The sequence below is a fragment of the Crotalus tigris genome, unplaced genomic scaffold (genome assembly GCF_016545835.1).
Source record: "Crotalus tigris isolate CLP2741 ecotype Arizona unplaced genomic scaffold, ASM1654583v1 scf7180000021169.355214, whole genome shotgun sequence".
NCBI classification, from domain to species: Eukaryota; Metazoa; Chordata; class Lepidosauria; order Squamata; family Viperidae; genus Crotalus; species Crotalus tigris.
The window spans coordinates 297,551-319,815 of NW_024098380.1; the positions used below are offsets into that span (position 1 = coordinate 297,551).

At 51.4% G+C, this 22,265-nt stretch overlaps 2 protein-coding genes across 4 annotated transcripts in view; both read left to right on the plus strand.

Annotated features, from left to right (window-relative positions):
* The window catches only part of SMARCC1 (SWI/SNF related, matrix associated, actin dependent regulator of chromatin subfamily c member 1), a 75,220-nt gene extending 68,357 nt beyond the window's left edge, over window positions 1-6,863 (plus strand). The window contains exons 26-28 of the mRNA XM_039369574.1: window positions 244-511; window positions 4,731-4,898; window positions 6,548-6,863. Of these exons, the coding sequence (XP_039225508.1) occupies window positions 244-511; window positions 4,731-4,898; window positions 6,548-6,621 (510 nt within the window). The 3' untranslated portion in view covers window positions 6,622-6,863. The remainder of the gene's footprint in view (window positions 1-243; window positions 512-4,730; window positions 4,899-6,547) is intronic.
* Window positions 6,864-12,936: 6,073 nt separating this feature from the next.
* CSPG5 (chondroitin sulfate proteoglycan 5) overlaps window positions 12,937-22,265 on the plus strand; it is a 36,095-nt gene continuing 26,766 nt past the window's right edge. Inside the window, exons 1-2 of one of the 3 annotated variants that reach the window (XM_039369590.1) lie at window positions 12,937-13,018; window positions 19,484-20,771. In XM_039369590.1, the coding sequence (XP_039225524.1) occupies window positions 12,958-13,018; window positions 19,484-20,771 (1,349 nt within the window). In that variant the 5' untranslated portion in view covers window positions 12,937-12,957. Of the gene's footprint in view, window positions 13,019-16,231; window positions 16,336-19,483; window positions 20,772-22,265 lie in introns of those variants that run through there. The other 2 variants (XM_039369592.1, XM_039369591.1) reach the window with 2 other exon arrangements.

The following is a 22,265-nucleotide window of genomic DNA, read 5'->3' on the forward strand; positions in this document are numbered from 1 at the left end:
GTCTCTACTATTATTATTATGGATCATCGCACAGTCAGCCAGATGTTCAGACTGGATTTGGCATTTTGTCTACCTATCGAGTCCTTACCCAGGACCTGGGATAGGCAGATGTGGATGTTTGATGGTATTACAGGTATCGTCGCAGGATGGAAGCAGTTCCTAGCAAGGCCGCCTTTTGCAATTGACTAATAGCGAATTTGTCAATGCCAATGTTATTATTGTTATTATTATTTCTCCCCTCAGCTGGAACAGCAAAGGCAACAGCTGCTCACCGAGCGTCAAAACTTCCACATGGAGCAGCTCAAATACGCCGAACTCCGAGCCCGGCAACAGTTAGAACAGCAGCAGCAACAACAACAACAACAACAGACCCAGAACGCACAACAGTCACACCAGCACGCCAGCGGTCCGGGCATGAATCCTCTGGGCATAGCCTTGACATCTCACCAGCAGCCTCCCCCTTATCCCATGATGCATCACCCGATGCCCCCGCCACACACCCCTCAACCAGGTTAGTGACGTGCGGGGTCTGGCTTTCGGCAGGGAAAGAGCCGATCTGGGACTGGCGTGGATTCTGACTGGATAAAGGAAGCCGAGCGCACTCCGGTTGATCAAGCGCCGGGCGCGTAAGGTGGAAAAGGCAGGCAGTCCTCGCCTTGCGACCGACGTCGGTGGCTAAGCGAGGCGGTGGTTTGAGTTGAGTCGCGCCTGCTTTTGCAGCCTTCCTTCTCGCGGTGGTTCAGCGAACCGTTATACTTCTAAAGCAGTGGTTCTCAACCTTTTTAATGTCGCGGCTGCCCCCAACCGGTCGTAAGTCGAGGACTACTCAACCGGTCGTAAGTCGAGGACTACTCAACTGGTGCAGCACCGTTTGCAGAATGGGACTTCTGGCGGGCTCAGCAGGGCAGAGACAGCCTGGACGATTCCTATTGGCTTTGGAAAGCCAATAGAATTAGACTATTCAAGAGAGTCTATTCTATTGGCTTTCGAAAGCCAATAGAATAAAAGGGAGAAGCACAGCTAAGGAAAAGGGGGGCGGGGGGAAATGGCGGATTGCGTTGTTTGGCGACCCCCGTGAAATGGTCGTTCGGCCCCAAATGGGGTCCCGACCCACAGGTTGAGAACCGCTGCTCTAAAGGGTGTCGTGCGGCACTTGAATTTTGACCCCATGACCATGGGGGGGGTACAACAGTGGTCATAAGTGCGAGGACTGTGGGGCGTTTGGTGGTAACTAGGTAACCTCACCCGCTCTAGTGGAAGGTAGGGTGTGGTCTCTCTTTGTATCCCGTGGCAGTGTTGGAGCGGTTGCGGTTTTCGTTTTATCCCTCGGTTGTTCCTCGATTATAGAGGATTGCTTTCTGCCTGCTTTTTGTCTGGGGCTAATCTACGTTTCTCTTTTTTTGTGGACTCCTTGCTGCTCTCTAAGCTTTGTAGCTTTCTTGGAGACGTTGCGCCACCCAACTAGGGAACATCATCAGCGCTAGGAGGAAGGGGGGCATCGCTCTCCATCTGTATACTGTTGCTTGCGCTGGAAGTCTTGATCGGAGGGTGTGGTGTTTTGTTTTTTTTCTCCCTTTCTCAGTTCATTCATTAGAAGGTTGTTTTCTGCTGGATGGTTTGTCTGGGGTTCACCCCCTGCTTTCCTGCAGATGTTTCGTGACCCGACTATGTAACGTCAGCGGTGTTAGAAAGGAGTTGCGTTTGCAGAGAGGAGGAGGAGGATTGAAGAAGAGAGGAGCGAGGGAAGGAAGGAAGATGTATGGAGGGATGGACGGAAGACTGGAAGGAGATATATGAAGGAGGGAAGGAAGGAAGGAAGGTATATGGAGGAGGGAAGGAAGGAAGGAAAGAAGGAAGGAAGGAGATATATGGAGGAGGGAAGGAAGGAGGGAGGGAGATATATGGAGGAGGGAAGGAAGGAAGGAGGGAGGGAGATATATGGAGGAGGGAAGGAAGGAAGGAAGATGTATGGAGGGATGGACGGAAGCATGGGGGATGGATAGATGAATGGAAGGAGGGAGATATATGGAGGAGGGAGGGAAGGAAGGAAGGAAGGAAGGAGATATATGGAGGAGGGAAGGAAGGAAGGTATATGGAGGAGGGAAGGAAGGAGGGAGATATATGGAGGAAGGAAGGAAGGTATATGGAGGAGGGAGGGAGGGAAGGAAGGAAGGAATGAGGGAGATATGGAGGGAGGAAGGAAGGAAGGAAGGAAGATATATGGAAGGATCAAGGATGGGGTGATAGAAGGAAGAAGATATACGGGGGAAGGATGAATGGAAGGAAGAAATATGGAGGGATGGAAGGAAGGAAGGATGAGGATCAAGGGATGGAAGAAAGGAAGGAGACAGGGGAAAGGAGGGAGGAAGGAAAGAAGGAAGGAAGATATATGGAAGGATCAAGGATGGAGGGATGGAAGGAAGAAGGTACATGGGGGAAGGATGAATGGAAGGAAGAAGATATATAGAGGGATGGAAGGAAGGAAGGATGGGGATCAAGGGATGGAAGAAAGGAAGGAGACATAGGGGAAAGGAGGGAGGGAAAGAAGGAAGGAAGATATAAGGAAGGATCAAGGATGGAGGGATGGAAGGAAGAAGGTATATGGGGAAAGGATGAATGGAAGGAAGAAGGTATATGGAGGGATGGAAGGAAGGATGGGGATCAAGGGATGGAAGAAAGGAAGGAGACATAGGGGAAAGGAGGGAGGAAGGAAAGAAGGAAGGAAGATATATGGAAGGATCAAGGATGGGGGGATGGAAGGAAAGACGGAAGGAAGGAGCCAACCAAAGACATCTCAGCCAGCTGCCGCCTGTCTAATGAAGCATTCCTCCTTTCCCCCTGAAACAGCTGCTGTTTGTACTCGGCTGTGCGTTTGTGTGTTTTCCTTTCAGCCTCCCTTCCTGTATGTAGGTCACCGCTTCCTCCTCTTTTTTTTTTTCTGCTCCAGCCGTTCCACCTTTCCAGCCCCCCCCCCCCGTCCTCTCTCCTCTTCCTCCCCACCAACCCTCCTTCTCTTTCTCTCGCTCTCTCGCTCTTTTTTTTTTACCCCCAATCCGTCCGATCCCAACGCCCGAACCCTTAATCCCTTTTGTTCCATTTTTCTCCCTCCTTCCTCCAAACAAACCTCCGTTGTGTCGTTCGTCCCTGTACAACTGCATGATCGCCTGGCCCTTAACTCGCTCGCCTGAACCGACTGTCGCGGGGTTGGTTACTGTGGGAATCCGGGTTAGTGGAAGCCATTTCCCACAGCCTCGATGATGGAGGTTTTTTTTTTTTTTTTTTTTTTTTTTTTTTGCACTTCGGTGTTTGCATGGGAAAAAAATCCCTCTTTTCCTCTGCTTTTATTTTCCCCCAAGAGAATATTTTATTTGTTTGTATGTATGTATGTATGTATGTATGTATGTATGACAGAAAAAGACTTTTCAAGAGCACTTTACGGTCGGTGCCGTTTCTTGCAAAGTAGAGCAGTGGGGGTAAATGTGTGTGTGTGTGTGTGTGTGTGTGTATAGGTTTTTGGTTATTCGGGTTTTCTCCCGCGTAAAATTGGCTTTGAGGAGGAATGCTCCTCGAAGCACGAAGCTGAAAACACCAGCCTGAAGATGATGAATGGGACTTTGTCGAAACGTCGCCAAGACACTTCCAATTTTACGCGGGAGAAAACCCAAACAACCAAAGACCTACATACAAACACCCGCGAAAACCTCAGAAAACGTGTGTGTGTGTTTGTGTGTGTGTATTTTCTAAGAAGTCCTGGCAGAAAACAGTCCTCGACTTTAACAACTTACCATTTCAGCCCCCCAACCCCCCAATTTCTGTTTGGCTTAAGGGAGACGTTTGTTAAAGGAGCTTTGCCCCCATTTTCCTGCCACGGTTTGTTAAAGCGAAAAACCCACGACTCGTCGGTTCAATTCGTCACGCCGTTGGATCGCGTGATGGGCCCCCCCCCCGGCCAGGACACGGGCGACCGTCGTAAATACGAGTCGGTTGCCAAGCGTCTGAATTTTAATTCCGTGGCCTCGGGACGCCACGACCGTCGTCAATACGAGCCGGTTGCCAAGCATCCGAAGGCCGATCCCGTGACCCCCGGGGATGCGGCAAACGTCGTAAAGGCGAAGCGGGAGCCTAAGTCACGTTTTTCGAACAGTCGCTAAATGAGAGAAAGGACTTAGCTCAGCGGTTCTCCACCTGTGGGTCGGGACCCCATTTGGGGTCGAACGACCATTTCACGGGGGTCGCCAAACAACGCAGTCCGCCATTTTCCCCCCCCCCCCCTTTTCCTTAGCTGTGCTACTCCCTTTTATTCTGTTGGCTTTTGAAAGCCAATAGAATAGACTCTCTTGAACAGAGTCTCATTCTATTGGCTTTCCAAAGCCAATAGGAATGGTCCAGGCTGTCTCTGCCCTGCTGAGCCCGCCAAAAGTCCCATTCTGCAAACGGTGCTGCACCAGTTGAGTAGTCCTCGACTTACGACCGGTTGAGTAGTCCTCGACTTACGACCGGTTGGGGGTCGCGGCATTAAAAAGGTTGAGAACCACTGACTTAGCGGATGGATGGATTGAATGATGGAATGGAGGAGGAGGAGGAGGAGGAGGAGGAGGAGGAGGAGATGAATAAAGAGGACCAGATGATGGATGGACAAGGAGCTGTCCCAGAACTTCAAGATGGCCTTCGAGGGCCACCACCGTCACAGACGTCCTCCGACACTCGTGTCTTCTTTTCCCCCCCTACAGGTCCAATCCTTGGACAGGGCTCCATGATTCCCGGACAGGCCTTGTCAGGCCGGATCATGCCAGCCGGATCCGCCAGCGCCCAGTCGGCTGCCGGCGCCACCATCCCTCCCTCTGGGCCGGGAAACATCGTGGGGCCTCGGGGACCTCTGGCATCTCCCAACGGCTTGTGTAAGTCTTCCCTCTGGGACCCCCGTTTCCCTTTTGGCCACCAGGTTTAATTGGATTTGATTTCCGAAATCTGCAGCCAATCCTCGACTTCCCGACCGCAAACAAATTTCCGTGGCTCTGCCAGAATGGCCTGTGAGGTGAATGTGGTCCTGTTGGGCGACCTTTCTGCCCGCCGTCGTTCAGCGAGCGGGTGGATGGATGGACTTAACGACCACCGTAGGGACCCAAAATTCCCGTCGCTAAGCGAGACAGTTGCCAAGGGAGCTTTGCCTCGTTTGACGGCCTTTCTCGCCACCGGTGGTTAAGCGAATCGCTTCAGTTAGTCCACGGTCGTTAAGCGAATCCGGCTTTCCTGGATTCCACATCCAGTCCTCCCTTAACAAATGTCTCACTTAGCAACAAAAAATTTGGCCTCGGTTGTGGTCGTAAGTCGAGGACTGTTTCTACCATCCCGGTTGTCTTAATTGTTTCTTGAAAACCTTTCGGCCCCGTTGCTGTCCGTAGTCTTTCCGAAAGCCCTTGGTTTTTATTTGAAGCAAGCCTCTTAAAAATCTTGCGTCCAGTGGCAGGGAGTTCCCCAGGCTTCCTGACATGCCATTCCTGAACTGCGAACTCCATTTTTATGGGCGTTGCTGGGTATTCGGCCAATACATTGTCTAAAGCCATAAACCAAAGAAAATCCAACTCTTTGCGTACAGAGAGTCCTCGACCACAACCGCACAAACTAAAAAAAAAAAAAAAATAAAGCAACCAACTCCATTGTCATCGTAAGTCGAGGACTGCCTGTCCTTAAGCGATCCACAATCGCTTTGTTCCAGACTCTTCATATCTGGAGTTAGACACTTCCCAGTGGAAAGACGCAGGTAGTCCTCGAGTTAAATGACCTCAATGGAGTCCCAACTCTCCGTTGCTAAGCGAGACGTTTGGTTTCGTGAGGGGGGTTTTTTGCCCCATTTTACAACCTGTCTCGCCACTGCGAATCACTGCAGTCGTTCAGTTAGTCAGACAGTCGTCAAGCAATTTGGCTTCCCCGTTGACTTTGCTCGTCGGAAAGTCGCAAAGAAGAATCCTGCGATTCCCTGGGCACTGCAACCGTCATAAGTACGAGTCAGTTGCCAAGCCTCTGAATTTAGATCCTGTGACCTGGGGGATTCTGCAACGGTCGTTAAATGTGAGCAACAGCCGTGAGTCCCTTTTGTCAGTGCCGTTGTACCTTCGGAAGGTCACTCAACGAACTATCGTTAAGTTGAGGGCTATCTGTATTACCAACCGACGGGTGGCTGTGGAGATCTTCAACCGACGGGTGGCTGTGGAGATCTTCAACCGACCGGTGGCTGTGGAGATCTTCAACCGAACGGTGGCTGTGGAGATCTTCAACCGAACGGTGGCTGTGGAGATCTTCAACCGACCGGTGGCTGTGGAGATCTTCAACGGTTGGTCCTCTTAAATGGGGGCCTCATTTTATGACCAAATCTTCACATCTTTGTCACCATTCAGAGGTGGCTTCCAGCCCATCTGCTACCTAAGTTAAGCCGGGCCAGATGTTGAATCTTCTTGTGAATATCTGAAGAACCCATCTTGGAAGATCAGATCTTTCTTTCCAGATGCCCCTCCTAATTCTCTCTCTTTGGTGTCTCTTCTCTTCTCAGATCCTCAGCCGCCTCCTTCTCTTCCTCCTCCGGCCGATGGGGCAACGCCGCCACCCGCCTCCACCGCACCCTGAACATGTCCTTGACAACCAGGACCTTCTCAAGCTCTGGCAGATGCAACCAACACCATCGTTCTTCCATGTTCTGCTCCTCCTTCTCCCGGCTTCTCTTCTCCCCCCCCCCTTTGCGTCGCCTGACCCACAACTCCCGTAGTTTTGGGATGGGGGCAGCCATAGTTCTCTGGGTGGTCCTTCTGGCCCAGAGTTGGTACATCGTGGTGCTTTGGTCTCCTGGCCACCAAGGGCTTCCAGCATCCTCAAAAGAGTTGGTAGAGATCTCCTGAGGTTGGGGGGTGGGTGGGTCAGACCACGAACCGAGATGGACCACCTTGGTCCGTTGAACCAGAGGCGGGAAAGGAAGGGTTGCCCATAGCTTCAAGATGACAGTTCTTCTAGGAGATGCCTACATCTCTTCTTCCAGGTGGACAAGTTCTCCAGAACATTGGTCTTCCTCCTTCACGCCTTCTCCTTTGAACCTGGGGGGGGAGCAGGCGGGGGGGGCCACCGCATGCTCCCTTCCCCCCAACGTCAATGGAATAATCCATAGGGACCTCCCCCCCACTTTTCTGTGGCTCTTCCCCCTCCAGCCCGCTTGCTCCACAACCACACCGCCATCCTCCACCGCCATCGGTTCTCAAAACTACCTCTTAAAACCGCTGCACTGGGGGGGGGAGGGCCAGCCAGCAAAGATGGACCCTCTCTGGGGTCCAAATAAAGCCCCCTCCCATCTTTCATAGGAACACCCCGACCTCTACCGTACCCCCAAAACCTATACTTGCCTCTCTTCGACCCTTTAGACACGGGAGGGGTGGGCTGCCGACTTTGGATCGTGCCCGGACGCTCTCGGCTGCACCCTGTTTATTTCCAGCCACGGCCTTAATGGGTCCCTCGCCAAAGAAAGCGAGGGGGCGCCCTCCGGGATGCCAGGGCCAGCGGTGGCTCCCCTCCTCACAAACACACACACACACACACACACATATCCCTCGACACCCAAAATTTGGAGAGCTTTTGAACCGAAACCAATCCCGCAAAACGGTGCCAGTGTCTAATACGTGCATTTCAGAGTCTGCAAGGGGGTACGGACACCCGTAATCCAGCTCGTTCCCCACTTGCCCAGCTGTGTGAAGGCTGTGTACGGTAACAGTTGGGGTGTGTGTGTGTCACAACCCCTTATTTGAGGAAGATCTGGTCCCCTTTTCAAAGGATCCAGCTGGAAAAGGCAGTCCCTTCTCATCCCGCGCGATCCCCCATTCCTCGGGAGGACGGTGAGAATTGCGATTCTCAACGTGAGTTCTCCCATGCGCGCTGTCCGCCCTTCCTTCCTTTGGGAATTGTGGTTTTTCAAACATGGGTCTCCCAGGAGTCCCCTCCCTACCCCACCCCTTCCTTACCTTGGGAGCACTATGGGAATTGTGGTTCTCAACCTGGGTCCTTTTTGACGGATCGCCTCCGAGTCCTTTTTTTTTTTTTTTAGCGAGATTTTGATTGTAAACAGAATAGTCTTTTTTCTTTCTCTCTCCTCTCTTTTTCTTTCTCTCTCTTTCCTTTTTTTTTTTTTAACTCGACTAGTGACCGGATCCTGCTGCGTTACGTATGTGTGAGGAATTATTAACACAACGGTGTTTCGGTACGCGTGACAAAGGGGAGATGTCTTTTTTTCTCTCTCTCTCTCTCTCTCTTTCCGGCTCCGTTTTTTGGGGGGTGGCGTGGGGGGGGGACTTTGATTCCTGTAGCACAAATTTCTCAATTTTTGTGACATTTAAAATAATAAAAATAATGTGGGTTTTTTTAAACAACTCAACATGTCGTCCTTGCGTTTCTGGGTTAGGCGGGTAGCCCCCTCGGCGTACCGACCACAACTGAGCAGCCCAAAATTAGGAATGCTGGTTTTAGATGCACCCCCAAAATGTCCGTTGCTAGGCAAGACAATTGTGAAGTCGGCTTGACTCCCATTTTACGACCGTTCTCGCCACCGCTAAGTGAATCGCGGCAGTTCTTAAAGTTAGTCACATGGTCATCATTGACTTTTGCTGGTCTGAAGTTGGCAAAAGGGGATCACGTGACCCCCGGGACACTGCAACCGTCATAAATCTGAGTCAGTTGCCAAGTGGCTGGATTTGTATCACGTCACCACGAGGACGCTGTGACGGTCGTAAGTGTGAACTTTTTTCAGTGACCTGAATGTTCACTAAACCCCCGGGACACTGCAACCGTCATAAATCTGAGTCGGTTGCCAAGTGGCTGGATTTGTATCACGTCACCGTGAGGACGCTGTGACGGTCGTAAGTGTGACTTTTTTCAGTGACCCGAATGGTCATTAAACAAACTCTAAACACTAAACAAACTCCAGGGGGTTGGACTAGATGACCTCCAAGGTTCCTTCCAACATTATTATTATTATTATTAGTCCAAAACTACCTATATTGAATCAATCTGGAGGTTACCAAAGGGCTCAGATGCTTCCAGTTATGCACCGTTGGGGCCCTCTTGTGGCTATCCAGCCCTGCCTGCATGGAAGGATGCCCGGTGGATTGGGCCCGGTCCTTCACAGGAACACAAAAGGGGTGTGAACATAGCCGTTTCTTGTGTGCATTCGGCATCGAAAGGGGAAAATGGAGGGGTGAGCACCCACCTCAACAACAGACGGAGGCACAGAGACCGTAAATACCAAATTCACCGAGTCCTCGACTTACAACTCATCCGCTTAGTGACTGAAATTGCGAAATAGCACCCAAAAAGCGGGACTTGACGACCATTTTCACCCTGAACGACCGTCGCACCCTCCCCGGGATGGTCCCGGGATCCAAATTCGAACCCTTGGCAGCAACGAGCTCGCATTTACGACGGTCGCAACGTCCCGCATCAGCACAACGAGGATGCCGGATTCACTTAGCGACCGTCTGGCTAAGTTAATCACTGCGAGGATTCACTTAACGACCGCGGCGGGGAAGGTCATCCAATCGGGCGATACTCGATTAGGAAATGTTTCTCGGCCTTCGTTAAGTGAATCGCCGAGTGGCGCTCAGCAACGGACATTGTGGTCGTAAGTTGAGGACTGCCTGAATTCAGACCCCCTGCTCTCTAGAAACAGGATAGTGGGCTGTCCCTTCAAGTTGCTTGGCTCAACGTCCTTCCTGACCGTATCCGACGATCTGCCTAGCCAGTCCTTAAACAAATCGGGAGAAAGGAACACGTATAGATGACCTTCCCGGCCTCCTGGTGCCCACCAAGGAGGGTCTCTTTGATGTAAAAAGCAATGATGGCTACTTGGGACCCTTGTGTCATGGTAGAAAATTGTTTTTATTTATATTTTATATACATCTATATTAGATAGATAGGTAGATAGATAGATAGATAGATAGATAGATAGATAGATAGATAGATAGATAGATAGATAGATAGATAGATAGATAGATAGATAGATAGATAATGATGGATGGAGATAGATAGGAAAGGAAAGACAAAAAATAGATGATGGAGGTAAGAAAAAGAAAATAGATGATGGACAGATAGGTTGGTAGGCAGGTAGACATGTGATAGATAGATAGATAGATGATAGATAGTTGATAGACGATAGAGAAATGATAAGATGATGGATGGATGGATAGATAGCCTGAGTGGATGGATGGATGGATGGATGGATGGATAGATAGATAGATAGATAGATAGATAGATAGATATGGATGAAGATAGGAAAGATGAAAGAAAAAAATGAGAGGAAAGAAAATGGAGATAGGAAAGAAAAAAAATGGATGGATAGATAGGTAGATAATGATGGATGAAGATAGGAAAGAAGAAAAAAGAAAAATAGATGATGGAGATAAGAAAGAAAATAGATGATGGATGGATGGAGGTATAGATGGATGGATGGATGGACAGATAGGTTGGTAGGCAGGTAGGTAAATAGACAGGTGATAGATGATAGACGATAGAGAAATGATAGACGATGGATGGATAGATAGCTTGAGTGGATGGATAGATAGATAGATAGATAGATATGAAGATAGGAAAGATGAAAAAAATGGAGATAGATAGGAAAGAAAGAAAATGAAGATAGGAAAAAAAAATAGATGATGGATGGATATATATATATAGAGAGAGACAGAAAAAATGGAGATAGATAAAAAAAGAAAATAGATGTTGGATGGATGGAGATAGGAAAGAAAACATGATGAATGGAGATAGATAAATTAAAAAATGCTGGATGGATGGAGATAAGAAAAAAATGGATGGATAGAGATAGGAAAGAAAGAAAAGAAAAATGGATATAGATTGATAAAGAAAAAGAAAGAAAAAATAATGGAGATAGGAAAGAAAAAAATGGAGATAGATAGGAAAGAAAAAAAATAGATGATGGAGGGATGGAGATAGATAGGAAAGAAAAATGGACATTAGATGGATGGAAGATAGATAGATAGACAGACAGACAGACAGACAGATAGATAGATAGATAGATAGATTAGCGACCGTTCCAAGTTACCATGGCAACTGGGGGAAAAAGGGACTTTGTTCTTCACACTTAACCACCTTGGCAGCGTCCCCAGCATCACGTGATGAAAATTCAGAAGTTTGACAGTTGACTCATATTTATGACGGTCGCAACGTCGCGGGGATCCCCCAATCTTAACTTTTGCGACCTTCAGAGGGGGACAGTTGGAAAGTCGCAAAACAGAAGGTCTTCACAACCAAAATCTTGGAAGGCAACTGTCTCTTTCCTGGGATATATACTACTTGCACAAAGTCCCCGACTTACGACGTTCTGCTTAGTGACCGTTCCAAGTTACAACGGCACTGGAAAAGGGGACTTACAACTGTTTTTCACAGTTACGACGCTGGCAGCCTCCCCAGAACCCTCGTGATCAAAATTGAGAAGCTTGGCACCTGGGTTCATACTTAACGACGGTCGCAGTGTCCCGAGGTCACGTTGATCCTCCTTTTGCGACGTTTGGACGAGCAAGGTCAACCAGAGGGAGCCTGATTCGCTTAACAACCGTGTCACATTTAACGACGGCACTGATTCACTTAACGGCGACCAAGGTCGTAAAATGGGGCAAAATTCACGGAAGAAATGTCTCACTTAACAACAGAAAATGGGAGCTCCTTTGTGGTCGTAAGGGAAGGACCACCTATTCGCCTTTTTGCATTAAGAAGCCCGTAGTTCGATACACACAATTTCCTTGTTTTGCATTATGCCGCACAAAATCCAGTGTATGACACACAATTTCCATTTTTCGCATTAGGCGACAAAATAAAATTAGTTTTTAACATACAGAATTTCTTCTTTTTTGTGCAGTAAGCTGCAAAAAAATCCAGTTTAACAAACACAATTTTCTCTTTTTTGGCGTTAAGCCACAAAAAATCCATAATTTAACTCAATCTCCTTTTTTTTGCATTAAGCCACAAAAACCCAGTTTTAACACACAATTTCCCTTTTTTTTGCATTAGCCACAAAAAACCCATAATTTAACTCAATTTTCTTTTTTTTTTTGCATTAAGCCGCAAAAAATCCAGTTTAACACACACAATTTCCCTTTTTTTTTGCATTAAGCCACAAAAAACCCATAATTTAACTCAATTTCCTTTTTTTGCATTAAGCTGCAAAAAATCCAGTTTAACAAACAAATTTTCCTTTTTTTGTGTTAAACCACAAAAACCCAGTTTTAACACACACAATTTCCCTTTTTTTGCATTAAGCCACAAAAAATCCATAATTTAATTCAATTTCCTTTTTTTTTTGCATTAAGCCACAAAAAACCCAGTTTTAACACAAGTAATTTCCCTTTTTTTTGCATTAAGCCACAAAAAAACCATAATTTAACTCAATTTCCTTTTTTTGCATTAAGCCGCAAAAAATCCAGTTTAACAAACAAATTTTCCTTTTTTTGTGTTAAACCACAAAAACCCAGTTTTAACACACACAATTTCCCTTTTTTTTGCATTAAGCCACAAAAAAACCATAATTTAACTCAATTTCCTTTTTTTTTTGCATTAAGCCACAAAAACTCAATTTTAACCCACACAATTTCCCTTTTTTTGTTGCCTTCAGCCACAAAAAACCTTAATTTAACTCAATTTCCTTTTTTTTTTTTTTTGCATTGGAAAGAAAAACAATCATTTTAAAACCCAATGTCCTTTTTTAATGAGAAGAAGAAAAAAACAACCGCCCAAAATGCAGACTTTTTTTTTTTTTTTTTTTTTTGCATTTTTGCATTCCAACTCCACAACTGAAACCGCACACAAGCCGATTGGCGCTTTTTAGCTTAACCAACACCAAATCCCATCCTTCTTCCCACCAATCCGGGTCTCCGGGTTTTTCTCCCCCCCCCTTCTCTTTCAGCCTTCCCCATCCAGATGCCCTGGCACTACAACTCCCAGCGTCCTCAGCCAGCAGGGCTGTCAGGAGATGCTGCAGGTGTATGCTCATCTACTGTGTGTGTGTGTATGTGTGTGTGTTGTGTGTGTGTGTTCCAAGTCCATTTTTGTGCAATGGACTGATGCAAAACAGGCCTGGGCCTCCAATGCCACCGAGTCTAGCGAAAACCCGGTTTGCTTCCTCAGCTAAGCCAAACCTGACCAGCATTTGATGAAGATCACCCGAAGGAGGCAGAATGATCCCTGGGATCCTCTTGATTCCTGATGGGACTCCTTCCACGATCGATCCAGTTCTTCTGGGCTGAATTCAAGAAGGGGTCGATCTCCCTGATCAAACAGGATCTGATCTGGATCCGAGAAGCTGGCTAGGAAAGGGTACCCCCCCCTTTCCAGAATCCCCCCCCCCCAAAGTCAATGGCTGCCCACAAACGAACAACCAATCCTGGCTAGGAAAGCCCCCCCCCTTCCCAGAAGCCCCCAGGGTCTTGCCCCAAGCAAGCAAGGACCAGACCTGGAACCATCTTCTCTGCGGGTTGCTTTAAAGAACCCCAAGATCTGGGGGGCTCCATAGAACTCCAGGCTACTTCAGCTGCAGGAGTTACAAATATCTCTTGATATAACCACAGTTTGTTGCAAGAAAGCTTCTCTCTTAAAGCAGGCCGGCTGGGGGATTCTGGGAGTGGAAGTCCCCCCCCTCTTAAAGCATGCCGGCTGGGGGATTCTGGGAGTGGAAGTCCCCCCCTCTTAAAGCAGGCCGGCTGGGGGATTCTGGGAGTGGAAGTCCTCCCTTCTTAAAGCAGGATCACTGGGGGATTCTGGGATTGGAAGTCCTCCCCTCTTAAAGCAGGCCGGCTGGGGGATTCTGGGAGTGGAAGTCCCCCCCTCTTAAAGCAGGCCGGCTGGGGGATTCTGGGAGTGGAAGTCCCCCCCTCTTAAAGCAGGCCGGCTGGGGGATTCTGGGAGTGGAAGTTCCCCCCCTCTTAAAGCAGGATCGCTGGGGGATTCTGGGAGTGGAAGTCCCCCCCTTTTAAAGCAGGCCGGTTGGGGGATTCTGGGAGTGGAAGTCCTCCCCTCTTAAAGCAGGCCGGCTGGGGGATTCTGGGAGTGGAAGTTCCCCCCCTTTAAAGCAGGATCACTGGGGGATTCTGGGAGTGGAAGTTCTCCCCTCTTAAAGCAGGCCGGGTGGGGGATTCTGGGGGTGGAAGTCCCCCCCTCTTAAAGCAGGCCGGCTGAGGGATTCTGGGAGTGGAAGTCCCCCCCTCTTAAAGCAGGCTGGCTGGGGCATTCTGGGAGTAAAAGTCCCCCCCCTCTTAAAGCAGGCCGGCTGAGGGATTCTGGGAGTCCCCCCCTCTTAAAGCATGCCGGGTGGGGGATTCTGGGATCAAAGTCAGCCCTCTTATCTGGGAGTTGGTCCACCCCCCCTCCTTAAATCATTCTGGCTGGGGGATTCTGGGAGTTGAAGTCCACTCAGATTTACAGGATGTCACAAGCGACCAAGTTCGACCCCAGACAACAAGCTGAAAGGCTGAAGGCCTAACCAAGTCCCCAGCCGCAATCTGCCCACGGATCCACCCAGGCCGGACATGGGGGGGGACTGCAAGCCCCCCCCCCAGAAGCAAGACTACTACTCTTGCATGGTCGCCTCCCACACCCTTCCGCAGCCCGAAGAATCCCGGCCTTGAATTCTTGGACTGGAGATCCCTGTCTTTGGATCGATCCCTGTGGGATTGGTTGAGTTTGGTTGGGGGGGGGTCCCTCCTGAACCCCCACCCCACCCCAAATCAAGCGGTTCACATCGCCTCTGCTGTTCCCCAGGGTGGTTTGCTCTGTCTCCCCCCCCTCCACCCCTTCAGCCGGGAAGGCACTGCAGTGCCAGCCCCCTGCCCAAGGCGAAGGACTCCGAAGCCGATCAATCATATGCGCTTGTCTGAGATGGTATAGGTTCTCCTGCTCGAGCAGTGGGCTGGACTAGATGACCTCCAAGGTCCCTTCCAGCTTCTATTCTATTCTATTCTTTTCCGTTATTCTATTCTATTCTATTTCTATTTCTATTTCTTTCTTACTCTATTTCTTATTCTATTGAATAAGAATTCCACTCCCAAAATATTCTACATTCTATCCTATCCTATCCTATGCTATATTCTACTCTATTCTATGTTCTGTTCTATACTATTATTCTATTCTATTCCATTCCACTCTGCATTCTATTCTATTTCCCATCCTATCCTATCCTTTCTTATCTTATATTCTACTATATTCTATACTCTGTTCTGTTCTATACTATTATTCTATTCTATTCTATTCCATATTTTCTATTCTATTCTATTCTATTCTATATTCTATCCTATCCTATCCTATATTCTACTCTATTCTATGTTCTGTTCTATACTATTATTCCATTCCATTCCATTCCATTCTATTCTATTTCCTATCTTATCCCATCCTATCCTATGCTATCCTATATTCTATTCTATTCCATTCTATTCTATTCCATTCCATTCCATTCCATTCTGCATTCTATTCTATTTCCCATCCTATCCTATCCTATCCTATGTTCTCCTATCGTATATTCTACTATATTCTATACTCTGTTCTGTTCTATACTATTCTTCTATTCTATTCCATATTTTCTATTCTACTATTCTATTTTATTCCATTCCATTGTATTCCATTCCATTCTATTCTATTCCATTCTATTCTATTTCATTCCATTCCATTCTATTTCCTATCCTATCCTATCCTATATTCTATACTCTGTTCTGTTCTATACTATTATTTTATTCTATTCTGTTCTGTTCTATTCCATTCCATTCCATTCTGCATTCTATTTTATTTCCTATCCTATCCTATCCTGTATATTCTACTATATTCTATACTCTGTTCTTTTCTATGCTATTATTCTATTCTATTCTATTCTCCTGCTGGCCGGGGATGATGGGCATGGGTGGGGCTGCTGCTGCTGCTGCTGCTACTCCAGCCACTGCGGGGGTCTCTCTCTCTCTCTCTCTCTCTCTCTCTCTCTCTCAATCTCTCCCCCCCTCCCCTCCCCTTTCTCCTCCCCCTCCCCTTCCCCAAGCGCCGCCCCCTCCCCGCCCCTCCTCCTCCTCTCCTCCCCCCCCCGCAGTTCTGTCGGGCGGCTGGCAACACTCGAGCGCCGGAGCTGGAGGCGAGGCGGCCGCGGATGATGGGGCGGCGGCGGCGGCGCTGATCCAGGCGGCTGGGGGGGGGGCAGGGGGCAGGCAGGCGGCTTGGGGGGGCTGGGGGCGCGGTCGGTGGGTCCCGGGGGGGCCCGGCTGTGGATGATGGGGGCGCCCCCCGCCGCCCCCCGGCTGGCCCTCCTGGCGCTGCTGCTGGCGGGTAGGTGGGGCAGGTGGGGAGGGGGGGTGTCCCGAAGACCCTTCCCCAAATTGGGGAGGGCCAGGCCAAGGAGATGGGGAGGGGGCTTCAGCCTCAATGCGGGCTGGGGTCCTGTGTGTGTGTGTGTGTGTGTGTGTGTGTGTGTGGGGTGGGACCTCTGGGCTTGGGGGGGGGGGTCGGGAGAGCAGGGAGGGGGCGTCGGGGGGGGTTGCCAGCCCAGACACGTGTCCCCCCATCCAGACGTGCGCCCCCACCCACCCACCCATCACGGGGCGCTCCTTTTTAAGAGGGAGGGGGCGTCGCGGGGGGGAAATCGCGGCACGACCCCTCCCCTGTCCTCCCCCCCCAGACCCAATTCAAACCTGGGAGGGGGGGAAAAAAGGGGGGGCCGCTGTGCCGATCTTGGGGAGGGGGGGTCCTCTGGATCGCGGGGGGGACGTGTCCCCCCAGCTGTCAATCAGCCGCGGGTGGAAAGGCTGGAGGGGAGAAGGGGGGGCGTCTCGTTTTGCCCTGGAAGCAAACCCGGGGGGGGTGTGTTTGCGTGGGGGGGGTCGTCTCGCCCTTCTCCCCCCCCCGCACCGCTCCCCAGCCCGCTCTTTCTCCAAAGCCCATGCTCCCCAGCCCAGCTGGTTTAACCCACCGAGGGTTGGGGTGGGGGAGGGGTTGGTGGGGAGGGGGGGTCCCCACCCCCACCCACCCACCCCTAAGGAATGGGGGAACGGGTCCCTGGCCATGTGCAGAACGTTTTTCCCAGCCCGCCCCGCCCTATCACACACAGACACACACACACAGACACACACACACACACACTTTTCCTTCTCCCCCCCCTTTGTGTGTGTGTGTGGGGGGGGTCTTTGCCAAGCGTGGCCTGCCTTTTGGGGTGAAAAAAGACCCCCGGGGGGGTCTTTCTGGCAGTAGGGAGGAGACGCCCCCCCCAAGCCCGAAACGTGGGGAGGGGGCGCGGTTCTCCGGGCTTGCCCCTCCCTCCTTTTTCCCCCCTCTTCTTCCTCTCGTTTTTTCGTTCGTCCCTTCCTTCCCTTCCGTGGCTTTTCCTGCCCGCCCTTCCTCTCTTCTTTCCCTCCTTCCCTTCTTCTCTCCCCCCCCCCCCGCTCATCTTTTTTCCCCGTTTCCTTCCCGCCGCCTTCCCTTCCGCCCCTCTTCCCGTCTTCCTCCCGCCTTCCCTCTCTTCCTCTTTTTTCCTCCCTCCTCTCTTTCTTCCTCGCCGCCTTTCTCTCTCTCTCTCTCTTTCCCTCCTTCCTTTTTCCTTCATCCTTCCATCTCCCTTTCCTCCTCACTTGGCTTCTTTCCTTCCTTCACCTCCTTCCTTCCTCCCTTCCCTGTCCTCTCTGCTCTTCCGTTTTCCTCCCTTCGTTTTTCCTCCCTCCCGCCTTCCTTCCTTCCTTCCTTGCTTCCTTCCTTCCTTCCTTCTTCCCGGCTTCCTCCCTCCTTCCATTTCCCTCCTTTTTCTCCTTTCCCCTCCCTTCCCTATCCCCTCTTCCACCTTCCTCCCTCCTTCCTCCCTCCTCTCCCCTCTTCCATCCTTCCCTCCCTCCCTCTCTCTTTCCTTCTTTCCTCCTGGCCACCTTCCTTCCCTCCCTCATCCCTTCTTCTTTTCCTCCTTTCCCCCGCCTCCCTCCCTCCCTCCCTTGCCTGTCCTCTCTTTCATTTTCTCCCCTCCATCCTTCCCGCCTTCCTTCCCTCCTTCCTTACTTTCCCAACCACACTTCCTCTTCCCTTCCCTCTTTCCTTCCTCCTAGCCACCTTCCTTTCCTCCCTCCCTCCCATGTCCCCTTATTTCCTTCCTCCCTCCCTTGTCCTCTTCCATTTCCTTCCTTTCATCCTTTCTTCCTTCCTTCCTCCCTCCCTTCCTTCCTTCCTTCCTTACTTTCCCAACCAAACTTCCTCTCATCTTCCCTTTCCTTCCTCATAGCCACCTTCCTTTCCTCCCTCCCTCCCATGTCCTCTTCCATTTCCTTCCTTCCTTTCTCCCTCCCTCCTTCTCTTCCATTTATTTCCCTCTTTCCTTCCTTTCTTTCTTTCTTCTGCCTCCCTTTCTTCTTTCCTTCTTCCTCCCTTTTCCATTTACTTCCCCCTTCCTTCCTTCCTTCCTCTCTCCTTCCTCCCTCCCTCTCTCCCTCTGTCCCTTCCTTCTTTCTTTCCTCCCTCCCTCCCTTCCTCTCTCCCTCCCTTCCTTCTTTCTTTCCCTCCCTTCCTTCTTTCTTTCCCTTCCTTCTCTCCTTCCCTTCCTTTCCCTCGCTCCCTACCTTCTTTCCTTCCTTCCTTCCTTCCTTCCTTCCTTCCTTCATTCATTCATTCCTTTCTCCTTCCTCCCTCTCTCACTGCTTCCTCCCTCCCTCCCTCCCTCCCTCTCCCTTCTTTCCTTCCTCCTTCCCTCCCTTCCTCTCTCTCTCTCTCCCTCCCTTCCTTCTTTCTTTCATTCCTTCATTCTCTCCTTCCTTCCTTCTTTCCTTCCTTCTTTCCCTCACTCCCTCCCTTCTTTCCTTCCTCCCTCCCTCCCTCTCTCCCTCCCTTCCTTCTTTCTTTCCTTCCTTCATTCTCTCCTTCCTTCCTTCCTTCCTTCTTTCCCTCGCTCCCTCCCTTCTTTCCTTCCTCCCTCCCTCCCTCTCTCCCTCCCTTCCTTCTTTCTTTCCTTTCTTCATTCTCTCCTTCCTTCCTTTTTCCCTCGCTCCCTCCCTTCTTTCCTTCCTCCCTTCCTCCCTCTCTCCCTTCCTTCTTTCTTTCCTTCCTTCCTTCTCTCCTTCCTTCCTTCTTTCCCTCCCTCCCTCCCTTCTTTCCTTCCTTCATTCCTCCCTCCCTCCCAGCCACACCCCCTGGGAATTCACCCCCCTTTACTATGCTCCAAAGGGAGGCGAGAGGATCAAAAGGGTGAATCAGGCTGTGCGGGAACCGGCTGCCACGATGGGCGCCATGCACGGGCGTGGTGGGGGGCTGGAGAGGAGGCGGGGTTTTATGCCCCCACCTCTCTCTTCTTGGGAAAGCCCATTGGGGTTCCCGGGGGGGGGGAGAGGAGTGGTAGAGGCCTGGGTCTCTGTGTGTAGCTCAAGAAGGCCTCGGAGCTGGGACGTGTCATGGGGAGAAACCACGCGACGTGGCGCCTTCCGACGTATCCGCTTTCCTTCCTCTGCAGCCTCCGAGCCCCGTCCGAGTTTCCCGGGGGACCCCAGGTTCGGGGGGCCCCTCTGGAGGAGCAGCCAAGGCACCCCTCTGCCCAGCAGCCAGGCCGCCACGAAAGCGCGTACGGCAGCCCACAGGGACACCCCCGCCCCGGAGGGCAACGTCTCCACGGGAGGACCGTCCCAGCTGGTGCCTCCCACCCGTGGCCGCCCACCCGCCGGCGAAGAGCAAAGCGGGCCGGTTCTCTCCCGGCGGACGGCCCGGGAGGTGGCGTGGAGGGATTCGCACCCGGAGCCCGGCAGCGACGCCGCCTCAGCTGCCCCACGCGTGGCACCCCCTAGCCGGGCGGAGGACGGCGCCTGGCGGCTGTTCGACCGTGGCAAAGGCGGGCCGGGCAGCCAGGAAGAGGCGGGCAGCGGAGACCCCCACGCCAAGACGCCCCCCAGCCCCGGCTGGGCCACGGCGGCGCTGCCCCCGCGGGGTGTCGACCCCCAGAATCGCCCGCTCGCCCGCCACGAGGGCGACCTGCTCCTCGACCCCACGCGATCCACCAGCGTGGCCGAGAGGCCGCACGTCCCGCAGCAGGGCGACGCGTGGGGGGTTCTCTCCAGCCGTCCGACCGTGCGACTCCCAGAGACGGAGGATCCCGGATCCGTGGCACCCCCGGTCTTGAAGCCCACGCCGACCCCGAAGCCCTCCGCCGATCCGCCGGCCTCGGAGATCGTCGACGTCGATTACTACGACCTCTTCGACGGCGGCGCCCGAAGGGGGGCCGGCGTGGACTCCACCAAGCCGAAGAGCCCCGTGGACCAGGGGGTCTCGTGGCCGTTCCGCGACCTTTACGACGAATTCAGCCCCTTTGACGAGTCGGATTTCTACCCCACGACCTCCTTCTACACCGACGGCGACGAGGAAGAGGAGCCGGAGGAGGAAGAGGAGGAAGAGGAGGATGAGGAAGAAGAGGAGGAAGGCGGGCCGGCTGGCGTCGCGGAGGACGAGAAGACGGCAGCCCGGGCCCCCACGCCCCCGCCGCCCCCACCCCACCAAATCCACCGCGTGGAGCCCACCGCCCGCCGCTTCCTCCTCCCTCCGCCGCAGACTTTCGTCGTCTCGGGGGGCGTCGGGCGGGCCACGCGCGGGCCGGCTTCGGCGGACGCCTTCGTCCCGGAGAACAGCACGGAGTGCCGCCAGGGCTACGCCCGTCACAACCACACCTGCAAGTCGGTCTGCGACACCTTCCCGAGCTACTGCCACAACGGGGGGCAGTGTTACCTGGTGGAGAGCCTGGGCGCCTTCTGCAGGTGAGGGGGCCGTGGGGAGGGGGTGCAGGAGAGAGGCTTTTTTTGGGGGGGGTCCCCGGATTTTGGGAGGGGAAGATTTTTTTCGGGGGGGGGGTTGTGTCACGGAGGGCTTCCCCTCCCCCCTTGAAGCCGGAGAAGCTAGGTGGGGTGTCTTAGCAACGTCAGGTCAGGGACAGTCTTGGAAGGGAGCTTGGAGGTCATCCAGTCCAACCCCCTGCTGGAGCAGGAGAGCCTTACAGAATCAGATGGGAAGGGACCCTGGGAGGTCATCCAGCCCAACCCCCTGCTCGAGCAGGAGATCCTTACAGAATCATATGGGAGGGGACCTTGGAGGTCATCTAGCCCAACCCCTTGCTCAACCTTACAGAATCATGGAAGGACAGAGTTGGAAGGGACCTCGGAGGTCATCTAGCCCAATCCCTTGCTCAAGCAGGAGATCCTTACAGAATCATATGGGAAGGGACCCTGGGAGGTCATCCAGCCCAACCCCCTGCTCGAGCAGGAGATCCTTACAGAATCATATGGGAAGGGACCTTGGAGGTCATCTAGTCCAACCCCCTGCTCGAACAGGAGATCCGTACAGAATCATATGGGAAGGGTCCAACCCCCTGCTCGAGCAGGAGATCCTTATAGAATCATATTGGAAGGGACCTTGGAGATCATCTAGTCCAACCCCCTGCTCCAGCAGGAGATCCTTACCGAATCATATGGGAAGGGATCCTGGGAGGTCATCTAGTCCAACCCCCTGCTCCAGCAGGAGATCCTTACAGAATCATATTGGAAGGGACCCTGGGAGATCATCAAGTCCAACCCCCTGCTCAAGCAGGGGACCCTCACAGAATCATAAAGTAACAGAGTTGGAAGGGACCTTGGAGGTCATCTAGTCCAATCCCCCCTCACCCAAGGAAGAAAGAAAAAAGAAAGAAAGAGGAAGGAAAGGAAAGGAAGAGAAGAAAGAAAGAAAGAAAGAAAGAAAGAAAGAAAGAAAGAAGAAAGGAAAGAAAGAAAGAAAGAAAGAAAGAAAGAAAGAAAGGAAAGGAAAGTAAGAGAGGAAAGAAAAAAGAGGAAGGAAAAGAAAGGAAAGAAAGAAAGAAAAAAAGAAGAAAGAAAGAAAGAAAGGAGGAGAGAAAAGGAAGGCGAGAAAAAGAGAAGGGAGAGATAGGGAGAAAGGAGAGAGAGAAAGACACAGAAACAGAAAGAGGGAGAGAGAAAGAACGAGAAACAGAAGGAGAGAGAGAAGCAGAAAATCAGCAAAAACAGAATGAGAGAGAGGGAGAATTAGAGAGAGAAAGAAAAAAGAGAAGGGGAGGAGAGAGGGAAAGAGAAAAAGAGAGAAAGAGAAAGGGAGAGCAAGAAAGGAGGGAGAGAAGAAGAAGAAAGAGAAGGAGAGGGAGAGAGTAAGAAAGAGAAAGAGAAAGAGAGAGAAAAGCAGAAAGAGAAAGAGAGAATGTGAAAAAGAGAGAGAGAAAGAGAAATGGGCTAGGGTCCCAAGGG